This window comes from Gymnogyps californianus, chromosome 5 (assembly GCF_018139145.2).
Source record: "Gymnogyps californianus isolate 813 chromosome 5, ASM1813914v2, whole genome shotgun sequence".
Classification (NCBI taxonomy): Eukaryota; Metazoa; Chordata; class Aves; order Accipitriformes; family Cathartidae; genus Gymnogyps; species Gymnogyps californianus.
The window spans coordinates 53,018,381-53,030,686 of record NC_059475.1 but is presented as its reverse complement, the minus strand read 5'-3'; the positions used below and the strand labels follow the sequence as shown (position 1 = coordinate 53,030,686).

Genomic DNA, 12,306 nt, shown 5'->3' with positions numbered 1-12,306 from the left:
TGGCCTAAAGCTACTTTACAATTCAACTGGGCTTCACACCCTCCCTGACAAAAAAAAAAAAACTGTTTGTTGCAAGTTGTTGTATGTCTCATTATGTAAATCTTTGTAAATGACTTCTTTGATTTAGTTTTGGAATTTATGTGTTTCAGAGGCTTCTGAATTTTTGGGGAAACCAGTCTCTGCCTATGTTTTTGTACCTAGCTGAACCTGGTGTATGAGCAACATGATTTCAGTTTCAAGAGGTTTTGAATTGGAGCCTCAGTGCAATATTTAATACAGTTCTTCGTGCCATCAGATTACATAGCCGTATGAATTTAGTCTGGATCAAGTGCAGACATGCAGCTGCATTTCTGCCAGATTTCCAGAATACAGGGTTTGGAGTTGATTCCAGTTTTTAGGTTGACTTTAAGCTATGATTGAAAGAACAAAGTATTGTATCCATGTGAGTACCAGTTACATACAAAGCTTGTCACACGAGGTTAACCTACTAATGCTTTAAAAAAAAAAAATTTTAAAAATCGGAACTGTCAGATAGAGTTTATATTCAAGTAATTGATACATTTCACACCCCCCCCCCCCCCCCCCCGCATTGTGTCAGTGGTGCATTTGATCTAGCACCAAGAACTGGAAGGCTGGTTGTTTCATTGGGCTGTGGTTAGTGTTATAACCTGAATAGAATTAGGCTTGTTCTGCCACTACTGTGGCAGATTTGGTTTATATCTATCACAGTCCTTAGAACAGTGCCTGGGAATTCAGTTCTTACCTTGTACTAAGTTAGCAGTTCTGATTCGAAATATTTTAAAAATTTGTTTCTGTTATCTTTGTTTTCTCCATGATTAGAATGATGAAGTTTTTTTGGAAGAAGGAAGCAATTGTAAAATGTGTGTTATTTATACTTTATTATAATTTTTTTCATGTGCTTACTGATCTAGATAATCTTCCTCACATCGTTTGATTCCACTAATATTACTTACCAAAAAGAGAACTGGAGAACTAAAAAGAAGAGAGAGATCAGAATGTCTATAATCTGTATATATACTTTCTCCTTCGAAGTATTAACTTACTTATAATAGGATTGGACCTTTTTCATGGATTTATGTATTATACCAATGAATCTATAGAAACCATGTTCAGGAAAATGTTGAGTGAGATGTTGTGGGGCATGTTCCCTGCTCTGTATATGTAGACCTCGAATACAATATGGGGGCTGTGGGGTTGCAAACTAATGGCTTTAATGTACACTGCTAGCATAAACAGCTCTACCTCTAAAATGTGTTTGTGTTGCAGTGGAGCTCTGTTGTAATAATTACTTTTTTTTCCCCCTCCCTGACTGTGGGAAAACCCTTGTGTCATAGCCTGCAAAGAATGAAAGTGTGGTTTCCATGAGGGAATGTATGTGGAAATAATCTCCTCCAGTAAGTTTTGCCATCAAAGTTCCCCTTGTGAAGGGTACAACTTGTAATTGCCCATAGTTGATTATTTCACCTAATACCTGTTTTCTGAATTGCCTTTCTTTATGTCAGTCTGCCTTGTTGCTCTTAAGTATTTCATAAGAGTGTACAAGTATTCTGTTTGTGGATATCATTTGTACTCCTTTCTTTTCATATTCCTAAGTAACTAAAAGACTGATTTTCCAAAAAAAATTCATCTTTATAATTTATGGATATTTGAGGCTTATTTTATGGTTTTGCTGCTTATTTAAAAGTTGGTCATGTTCTTCCATCAGTCCTCTAAGAAGGAAATTGAATATTGAACAACATGATGAAATATACTGAATTACAATAAAGTAAAAGCATCTGATCCCAGAACATCTTATTTAATAACTTGCAAAGTACCTACTAATATTCCAATAAGAAAATTAAGTTGTCAGAAATTGAAATTATAAGGTTCTTTGTTCTGCTTTTTAGACTATATAAATGGAGGAGAATTGTTTACTCACCTTTCACACAGAGAGAGATTCTCAGAAAATGAGGTGCAAATTTACATAGGGGAAATCGTTTTGGCACTTGAACATCTCCACAAGGTAAAGTAACTTTATCCTAGTGCTGATTTTGTGGAACTACAACTGTGTTCTTTTCACGTCATATAAAGTTAGTAAGGAGAACTTTTTTAGATTGTTTTAAATTCAAAGTAACTTTATCTAGCAATGGGATATTAGTTGTATAATTAGAAGTACTTCCCAACGAAGTGTCTGTTCACGTGCACCAGATTAAGGCTACAAGTTTTTGTCTGCAGCGTGAAGAGTGCTGTTATTGACAAATGATTGTTCATTTTTAGTAATCCTTATGAAATGGTGTATGTCAGTAAAACTAATTGGTAGTCAACATGAACAGTGTTTGGATTGCACTGTTGTTCAGTTGTCCTTGTTTTGATACAATTAAACAGCAGAGTTCTGAAACTTTGGTACAACTGTAGACATGAAAAATGTTACAGTTTTCAGAGGTAGTAAGTAGATTTGTAGACTATGACAAAGCATGCATGTATGGTCTAGAACATATTACAGAAGCATCCATTTTCATTTTTAATGAAAGCTGAACTGAGTTTTGCACTGAACAGCAAGTATTCAGTTACTTCCAGATTCAAAGGATGTAGTATGTCCATTAGATTTTAAGACATTAATGCACAGTGTAATTTCTGAAAATTTTTAAGTGACTCAAAGTTATGTCTTCAAAGGCATTTTAAAATTGTCCTTTTTGATGTGCAACTTTCAGGTGTCAGATTACCTTAATAATGGCAATTTTGCTAGGTTCGTATTTAAATGCATTCAAGAATGTTTCCTTGATGTGGTTACACTGATTTGGAAATACTTTTTCTTATATTCTGTTTGCAGTTGGGGATTATATATCGGGATATAAAACTTGAGAATATTCTCCTCGATTCTGATGGCCACGTGGTGCTGACAGACTTTGGTCTGAGTAAGGAGTTTCTTACTGATGAGGTGAGTATTTGAATCTCCAGTAAGTGTGGACAGAATCCAGCAAGATCACAAAGTCAGATTCTGTCTCATTGCAATCACAAACACATTTGAGAGGGGAGGAAAAACTGCCTTCTAGACTCTTACTTCATAGAACAAAATCTAGTAGTGGTTTTACTGGGTTTTGAGCTCTCAGTTCATTGGTCTTTGACCTGCCAGTTTTGTCAGACATTTTTGTCTGTTCTAGTTTTCCCTGAAATGCCTTCATGCTCCCTCCTGCTGCCCTTCACGTGAAAAAGGAGAGATTCACATAAGTTTTCAGATGCCTTTTTAAAAATGCTTGACTGTGCTCATACTTTGCAGTGACTAGGCAAATGGTATGCTATGACTCTTCTTTATGGTAATAATAATTAATGTATTATTATCTTGTCTCTTTCTCATGTGTCTGTGTCACTTTTGATAAGCTTAATTGCAAGCTTTTAGGACAAAAGCTTATCTCTTATTAAATATGTGCATAGTACCTAACATAGTGATCTCTGACTGTTGACATTAGTTGTTAATTATTTGTAAGACACAGTTTTATCTCCAAATATGCTTTTTAGATTTCAGAGAGTCAAAATTGCACAGGATTTTACTTCTGAGAGAATTTTAAAATGGCTATTTTTTGGCTTTCACTTTAGGTATCAGAGGTATTGAAATCTGGGACTGCAGATCTGAAAGTCTTTGTTAGAAGCAGCAGAGGGGTTTTCTAAAAATAGATAACTGGTAGTTTCCTCTAGAATATTTGCATTTCAAATGGAGTCTGGTAGGATTTGGGAGGTACCATTTTAAGAGATACGACATATTACTTTCTGAAGCAGAGAAATAGCACAGATAATGTCAGTATATTCCTTGTAAATCATAGCGTGAAACCAAGAGGAGGTTCAACTGGCATGACAAGGAATTAGCAGCAGATTGCCAGACCAGTGCAAGAGAGGAAGTACAGAGAGATGCAGTTTTCAGCAGGAAAGAATGATAGTAAAAGGTGTGGCTAGGGAGAGTAGGACCTGCTTAGAGATGAGAGAGAAACGGTGCTGGGCACAAGAGACAAAATACAGTACATAAAATGGTATTACTGCACCAATGGGAGAGAAAAGGAGCAGTCCTCCAGCCTTTGAGCCAAAGTTGAATGAAGCCAAAATCTTCCCTGTGATAAGAATGTCATGATGAGTCAGGACCTTCTTTAAGTCTCAAACCAGAAGGAAATATACTTATTTCTCATCTGTGCTCACCTTTGGGACATCATTTAGAAGCAGTGCGAGGAAAGGGGAGGACTTGGATAAGCATCAGAGATGCCTGTCTGCTTTTCCCCACACTGAATCGGATTCCTCTTTCTCCATTCATTAAATTAAGCAGTCTTGCTGCTTGGTCATTTAATGTTGGTTCCTCTGACTCTAATCCATTCTGTTTTCAGTGTATACCTCAGAAATCTCTTCATTTAACCACATTTTTTCCTCATTCTCCTTCACACTTTGTATTTGTCTTCCCTGTCAAAAAAGCTCAACATTTCTAGTGTTTCTTTTAAGGAAAAAAATAATTGCAATTGTATTGTTTGCTTTCAAAATCTAAGAAATTATCTGCACTTGACTACAATTTTCATGTATGCTATTGTAATTTAGCTACTGAGCCTGAACATGATTAGAATGACCTGTTTACGCGTAGAAATTGACATTTCATATTGTATTCTCTGTAGACAACTCGGCTACTACTAGAACACTTACAGTTCACATTACAAAAGATACTTTACTTATGCTTCTGAACCAGTGTACTTACAAGAGGTAAAATTTGCCTGTATAACTGCATAGCTTTATATCTGTTCTCATGCTCATTGGGTAGCACTTTTAAATAAAATTACACAACTGTATAAGTCAGATAAGAGTGTAGCATTTCCAATTTAATCAGAGCAGTATGCGTTCCTTTCTCCCCCTTTCTTCACACTTCTTGCCTGGCCCACCCTGCTTCTTGCAGGAACTTTGCCATTTAGAAAGTATACTTATGCAAGTGGAAATTATTCTAGTAACCCCCCTCTTTGGATTGTATTTTCTAAAACAAGATACATTGAGGTTATTAAGAATGTATAAAAATTATCAGCAATTACAAGCATGTACTATGTTGAGAATTCTTATCAGAGAATTCTTTACCATGTATTTAAGAATTTCAGATGGTTTTGTAGTTAGGGATACTTGCTAGGAAACATCATAGTTCAATGTTTTCATTATCCCTGCTTTAATCTGATGGCTGTTAAATATTTCCAGGTACCTGAGCAAGTATAGAATCTAACAGAAGTTGTTTTATAATAAAAAGTGTACTATTTCTTGACTATAATAACTGTAACAGATGATTGACTATTCAACAATGAAGAGATAGGAAGCTGCTTTTCCTAAGCGCTGTTTGAGTGAAAGGAGGCAAATGCATGTGACTTCTAGGAAAACAGAAACCTATTGATTTCTGCCATGCAGCTGCTGAAGCATGAGTGTGAAGAGTGCATTGTCAAGTATCCTCTTTGTTTTGCAATTATTATGTGAAAGTGCTTATAACATGCAAGAGTTACAAATCCAAGCTGAAAGCAGTGTGGTTTTAAGAGTTCTAAAGTGTTTTATACTACTCTTTCACTAAAAACTGAAATTTGTCTTGTACAAGTGAAATGGCAGTTTGGTTTTGCCTTTGTTTTATTTTTAAAATGAGGTCCATATGCTTGTATTTGCATGCAAAAAGAAGAAATAACCTGATTGGAATAAAGTAGTTGAATAAAAATGAATTTTCACATAGGATAGGTCAGCATCACAATGTATTTAGGTATGAAATGACTTCCGATATCCAAATTTTATTTAATATCTCATGAAGACCTACAGTTTGACTAGCCTAACCATAGAATGGGATTAGGTAATAGATTAAGAGATTGAAATGAATAGTACCTTTTTAGTATTAAGTTTTATGGCATTTGCATTCTTAACCCCATGATGAATTTTTAAGGCTACTCTTTCTGATTTTTAACACTCAACTGAATTGCAAAGAAAATCGGGGTAAAAAAAGACACTTTAGCCTTATGCTTTCATGCATCTCAGTTGAGTTCCTGTCTAACTGGGTTGTAGAATATGTTTGCATGTGACATTAAAGTGTTATCAGGGGTGTGGGGAATTGATAGGACTGACAGACTTTGTATTGAAACTTCTACAACACTGTTTTGTTCATTGCATAAGTGCAATCACTTCGGTGTTGCTATTTTTTTCAAGAGTCTTGCATTTCATTTACCTTTAAAAAAACCAAAACCCCCAAGTTGGTATTTTTTTTGCCATCTTATTTCTTGTGTAGTATCTTTATCTTCTGGATTTGTGGCTTAGGCATAATTTTATCTTTTTATCTCATTAATAGCTCTACTTGTATGCTGCAATTGTTTTGATTTGATTAATGTCAGTTTAACCTAGTCATCAGGTCTGGTCTTAATGGTTATTGTTAAAATGCTACTTAATTTTTTTTTTAGTCTTTTTTCCCCCTCGCATTTCTTTTAGTTCTGTGACTACGCTAAAAATTGTACTTCAGTATATATGGAGATCTTTAAGTCTTAGAAAAAATAATCTGAACACATTCATTGAATTATTGTAGTAGTAATCTATTCCATTGGACCATGCATAACAATTAACTTTTTTCTTGTTGACTAAATCCCATAAAGTACACTTTCTTCCAGAGTATAGTGAAATATTCAGTTCTTCTGCATTGGTACACGTCTTCTGCATTAGCTTAAGTTTGTTTTGAAGTTTTTGTGTTTGCTTAATGAAGTTTAAAAAAAATTACGTAGTAAATATTGAATCTTGTCAGTCTTCAAACAATATATCTGAGAGCATGCAAATGCCTTAGTAATAAATAATATAAAAGCAGATACTCTGTATGAGGGATGACTGAATTGTAATCTAAGTCAGTTGGATGGATATCTGTGTACTTCTGTCTGATGTGTAGAATGAATAGTTCAGATACATAATTGTTTTCCCATCTGAAAATCTCTTGATCAGAGTTGCAAATTTAGTTATAACTGTCAGATGCTTTTCACTGTTGAATTGTTGTTTGTTTTCATTTATTAGCTGGTTGAATGAACATTTTGTTCTGGAAAGAAAATTAATATGTACTTTTAAAAGATTTTGAAGGAAATTTCATTAAAGGCAAAATGATAAAAAGGTGGTTAGCCCACTACGGATTTTGGTAAATGAAGTAGGAAGAGATTTGTACACATTCTTAGAGCAGTTTAAAGGTAGTCCAGAACAGAGGGAGGTGACTACAAATTTACTCTTGTTCAGTGCTGTATGAACTGTCATCTCACTTGAGTGACCTGGTACATTAGCTGTGCATTTAACTTTAAAAGACCCTTTATAATTGTCCAATTAAAGTGATAATGTCTGATCATTGAAATTTGATAGTGCATCCTCTGAACATTGAGCATTCTCTTGTGAAGATGAGTTAGAATAATCCGTACTGCGGATAACTGTTACTATATCTGCTTGCATTTTAGTTAAACAGTTGTTCAGTGATGTAGACATAGCACAGTTGTAAGGAGTAGATTTACATTTCTGCAAAGAGGAAAAAGTAAGGAGGAGTAAACTGAATAGTGAAGTTAGTCCACAGAAGTTAACATTGGTTATAGACATGTCTGGACAACTAGTCATTATTTCCCTTATTTTGGAAAAAGAAATGAAACAATGGCAAAAACTTTTTCTTTTCATTGGTGTACTTCTGTTGGTTAAGTGTCCTGAAATTGAATATTGAGAACATACCAAACACTCTAAAGGCACATAACTGAACTGGACTTGTTAAATTGCAAAACCAGGTCATCGGTGATCACATGACTGTTCATGCCTTAGCCCAAGAGGTATCCCTTTTTCAACGCTTATCACAAAGATGATTGTGCTTTCCCAGGATGGAGCAGTAATGCAGAAGACTGGAGCACAAAATGCATTCTGTCCAGATTTTGATGCCAAAAATCTCAAAGTACCATTAAGAATTTTTGCAAGACAGATCATGATTTCTTATGGTGACTGCTCCAAGGATACTGTTTTCTTGCTGTAATATACCACTTAAAAATCACATTTTGGGGAGAAATACTGATCTGTGTTAAATAGCCCATTATCTTTTGTTGGATCTTAGAATAATACGTTGCTAGTCAACTTGGGAAAATTCTGTTTCTGTTTTCCAAGGGGGGGGGAAAGTAACTTTTTGAGGGCAAACGCTGCCATCCTCATTAATCTTTTTTTCTCATAGATTTTTCTACTTTTTGGATTACTGCAAATACCTAACTTCAATGAAACTTGGGCAACCAGGTGTGAAAAACTTACGTGACCAGAGATTCATGACCATATGAAAATGAATTTAGAACCAGATGGATTGCTTTTGAGCAAAATTGTTCGCTCTTACTCCTCTACCTTTTTACATCTGGTGCTTTCTGATACTATAAATGTTTATTTGGCATCTCCTATGCATTTTTTCTTTACATTCTCTTTTTTAACAATAAATTTTTGAAGGCTTGCAGTGGCAGCTAGTAGAATTCTTCTCAGAATCGGTACTCTTTTATACCCTATAATTTTGCCTCTATTTGAAGAAAGGATTTTTTCAGGTTTTGCTTTGTATACCATTCTTCTCTCTTTTCGTACTGTTACCTCTCTTTTCTCAAAAGACGATGCTTTAGAAAACAAGTCTTCCAAAAATGGGAATTTTGAGAAGAACCTAGTACAAAACGTTCATCCGGGATGACAGTGGTACATACTTGCATTCCTCCCACACAATAATGTGCTGTTTCTGAATTTTTTTTGCCTGCAGAACTGAGGCTTTGTTTTCTTATCTCTTAGTTATTTGCTTTACAAATCCATTATCAGGAACTGGTTTAAAGAATTCCTTGCAGAATTGCAGTTGCATTGCACTGTGAAGGCAAACATAGCTGTTGTATAAATCTGTGAAAAGGGTTTCTTGAACCTCCACTCAACATTAGATGAGGGCGTGGCCTTGCATTGAGTTATGTTTTGGGGCCACAGCTGTAGAGGTCACATGTTTCTTGGCTGGCATGCAGTACCAGGTTTAGCTGTTCTTGCTCTCCCTTTTAAGTGCCTGTTCTGCTGGCAGCTGCTGGCAGGCAAATCTCATTCTTGAAAAGTTCAGTAGCCTGATTCCATGTCTGTTTTGGAAGCAGAAGTCATTAATGTGTCTAGTTCTGGCATGAGGTATAGTAACCAACATGGTATTATGACTTAACTGGCTGCTTCAAGTAGAAACAGCCACCAGGATAGGATTTTTAATTAATTTCAAATGACCTTATAAATTTATTTTTTTATTAATTCTTCTTGAGATGACATTTCAAACTAGTGGACCTTTGATCTGCCATATTGCAACTGTTCTTGGTCTAGTCTAAACCTTTACTTTCGTACTATAGTCTTCGTTATGATTTTGTCGAATGCGGTAGAGCAGTCTAACTAGTATACCACTAAACATTTTTCCTGTCTTTGTTCTTCCTCCTCTGTCTCCTACAGAGAACGTAGTTTTGGTCCTTAATAGAAGTTACAGCTACAGAAACAACAGTCTACAGCTGAGAGACCTTTGGGGTGAAGCTGTACTCTTTCTGATATGGACAGCTTAATTACCCAGTGTTATGTCTGGGTATTATAACTAAAAAGGCTCCCAAAAGAGTTAAAATTTAAAACAAAAAAAAAGTGAGAAAAAAGAAGAAACCAGTCAGTCTGGCATGCACTTTGTTGGAATGGGATTTTTGTTTTTCATTTTAAATCTACATCATGTCTTTGAACCATGAGAGGGCTTTTCTGTCAATTTTCATATGCCTTCGTAAATTGAGACTATGATTATAGTTATTCTGGAAAATTAAATGATGGCGAAGAATGTTACAGATCTGATTTCTATGGAAACAGGTTTTTTCTTCGTGCATTTTTACTTTTGAGGTAAATATCAATAAAACACTTTCAGATAGGATGACCTCTAAGGTTCACTGAAGGTACGAGGCCTGTTTCTGCATGGATTTTAGGCTTTTCATTCTTTACTTGTGATGTTCCTGAAATGCAACATGCATTCAGCAGGTCAGCTTGTTAGTAGCACCTCTGCTATGTGGCCTCTACAGCATTGCAAGTAAATTTCCATTTATGACAGTATTCTTTTGATTTATCCTATGGTCCTGGTTTTCTCATCAAGCTTACCAAGGGAACTCTAATGGCTCAGTTAATCAATAGCTTATAGACAGTTTGCTGATAGCTGATGTATGAGATACTCTGTGTGATACTGCTGAACTCTTCAACTACTTCTTCAGTCTTATAATCTATTTGTAGAGGAACTGTGGTTCTTGACTAGTTTGTCAGGGAGCAGCAGGATGGGGAGTCTGCTCCCCACATTAGTGCAAGCTGGGAGCTAAGGGTGACAGCAAGGCAAGCATGAATCAGTATGCTCACTAACCAGTGGCGCAATCCCACAGTTGCCAAACAAGAAGATCAGAGCAAGTCTAGTGGCAGTAAGACAGGCTCAGACAACAGTCCAGTGGTTATCAGACAAGCTTATTGTGAGGAGGGAGGCTTGAGGTCAAGCCAGGATTTGAAGTTGGTGGATCAGGATCAGTGAGGTACACAGCCAAGTACAGGCATACCTGCAGCACAGCTGACACAAGGCTCAAGAATGGGAGCCTGAACTTCAGCTCCCAGCTGAAGGTTGAGGAGGCCCCTGACAAGGTTGCACACAAGTTACTTGGCTGCATTGTGTCAGCATTGGTCTTGAGCACAGATGCCTTAACCCCTAGGACTGGGGAAAGAGGTTGCAGAGCCTGTTGATAAGCTCAGGGCCCTGACATGGGTATCCTAGGAAAGTTTTCACTGTTTATGCTTGTAGCCACAACCTAAGTTATAGCTTTCAGAACTCTAATTACGTCCACTCACCACTGTACAAAATAGCAACAATAATGATACTGTCCCTTGTATTCTAGAAATTCTGCTGTATTTTTTTTATTTCTGATTGATGTTATTTGCTGCACTACTGATAGAGCCCAGAGAGGGTCTAATTAATGCAACCTGGAAGTTAACTTTGACTTTGAAGTTCTTTTAACAAAGGAAGAAAGACAACTTTGGACTTGAAACATTTGTTTAGAGGTATAAGCAGTTAAGGAAGGTAGTTTTACTCCAGCATAGTTCCTTGGGTTAGTCAAATGAAAAGCAACAGTGAGAATTCTCTAGCACAGTACAAGTACTGGCATCTGTTCATACCTGGAAATGATCTACCACTTTAGGCATTTGAGGAGATTAAGAAATGGACTATATGTTGCTGTTGGAAGGACAAGAAAATGATTTCATTTGATAACCTGTGAAACTGTTTAGGTGGGCCCATACCCCTAGTTAAGTCTGAGTCTTACTCTGGAATGCAGTAGCATAATATATCCTTTCTAGCCTTTACTGTCTGAGTTTGCTTATTTCTCAACTAATTACTTTTTTCTTCAACGACCTCATAAAGGTAGTAGAATGAATGATGCTTCTGTCAATTTGCAAATATGCATTGAATAAATTGATTAGAAGGGACGGTTTAGTGTGTATTGTTTAAAATGTTCTTCCTTGTTAACGAAGAAATTGGTAAAACCACAAAATAGAAGGGTCATTTGCCATACTATTGTGGCTGAAGCTATTCCTATTATATTGACACTGATAAATATGCACACTAAGAGATTGCAGGAACCTCACAAAAACACATTAGCATTATTCTTCAAGAGAATTCACTGCTTATTTAGCATGTTTCCAGTACTATTACTTCTTGCTGCCATTTCTAGTTCTCAGTTGGAGTCCGCTTTTCTGCCTTACCCTCTTAAGTGAGACCTTCTGTGGAAGTGTAACATGCAGGTTTCATTTGGGATGACTTGTTCATCACTGGGTGAAGTGTCACAGTCCTAGCCAGGTATCAGTTACAAGTATTTATGCGAAGAGTGTGGGGACTTTTGCACGTTCAATTTAAATTAGTGCTAGGAGCTGTTGAATACTCTACTGCAAAGTTAGATACTTGGTATCTTTTCCCAAGCAATTTTTTTACTAAAGCCTTTATGAGAGCGTACTAAGATGTTAGTTGCCATCACTGAACCTTCAAAATAGAATGATAGAGTCTATTGTATGTCTTTTGTTAGCAGAAGAAAAGTCTGCTCAAGACTCCTGTAGCTGATGCAAAAGAAAGAGCAGACTTCACCACAAAAAGTTAAGACCATGTGAGAAGAAACATATGAGAAATCATAGAAATTATTCTGTGGGTTTCCTGTTAAGAATTTGTATGAAGCACTACTTAAGAAATAGAATTTTTCTTAGGTACAGTTAGTATATTGATAATCATACCACAAAAGGAAACAGTCA

The 12,306-nt window shown here is 36.1% G+C and overlaps 1 protein-coding gene across 1 annotated transcript in view; it reads left to right on the top strand.

Moving 5' to 3' along the window:
* Window positions 1-12,306, top strand: part of RPS6KA5 (ribosomal protein S6 kinase A5) — an 86,538-nt gene that overhangs the window by 27,751 nt on the left and 46,481 nt on the right. The window contains exons 4-5 of the mRNA XM_050896972.1: window positions 1,908-2,023; window positions 2,831-2,938. Coding sequence (XP_050752929.1) covers window positions 1,908-2,023; window positions 2,831-2,938 — 224 coding nt within the window. The remainder of the gene's footprint in view (window positions 1-1,907; window positions 2,024-2,830; window positions 2,939-12,306) is intronic.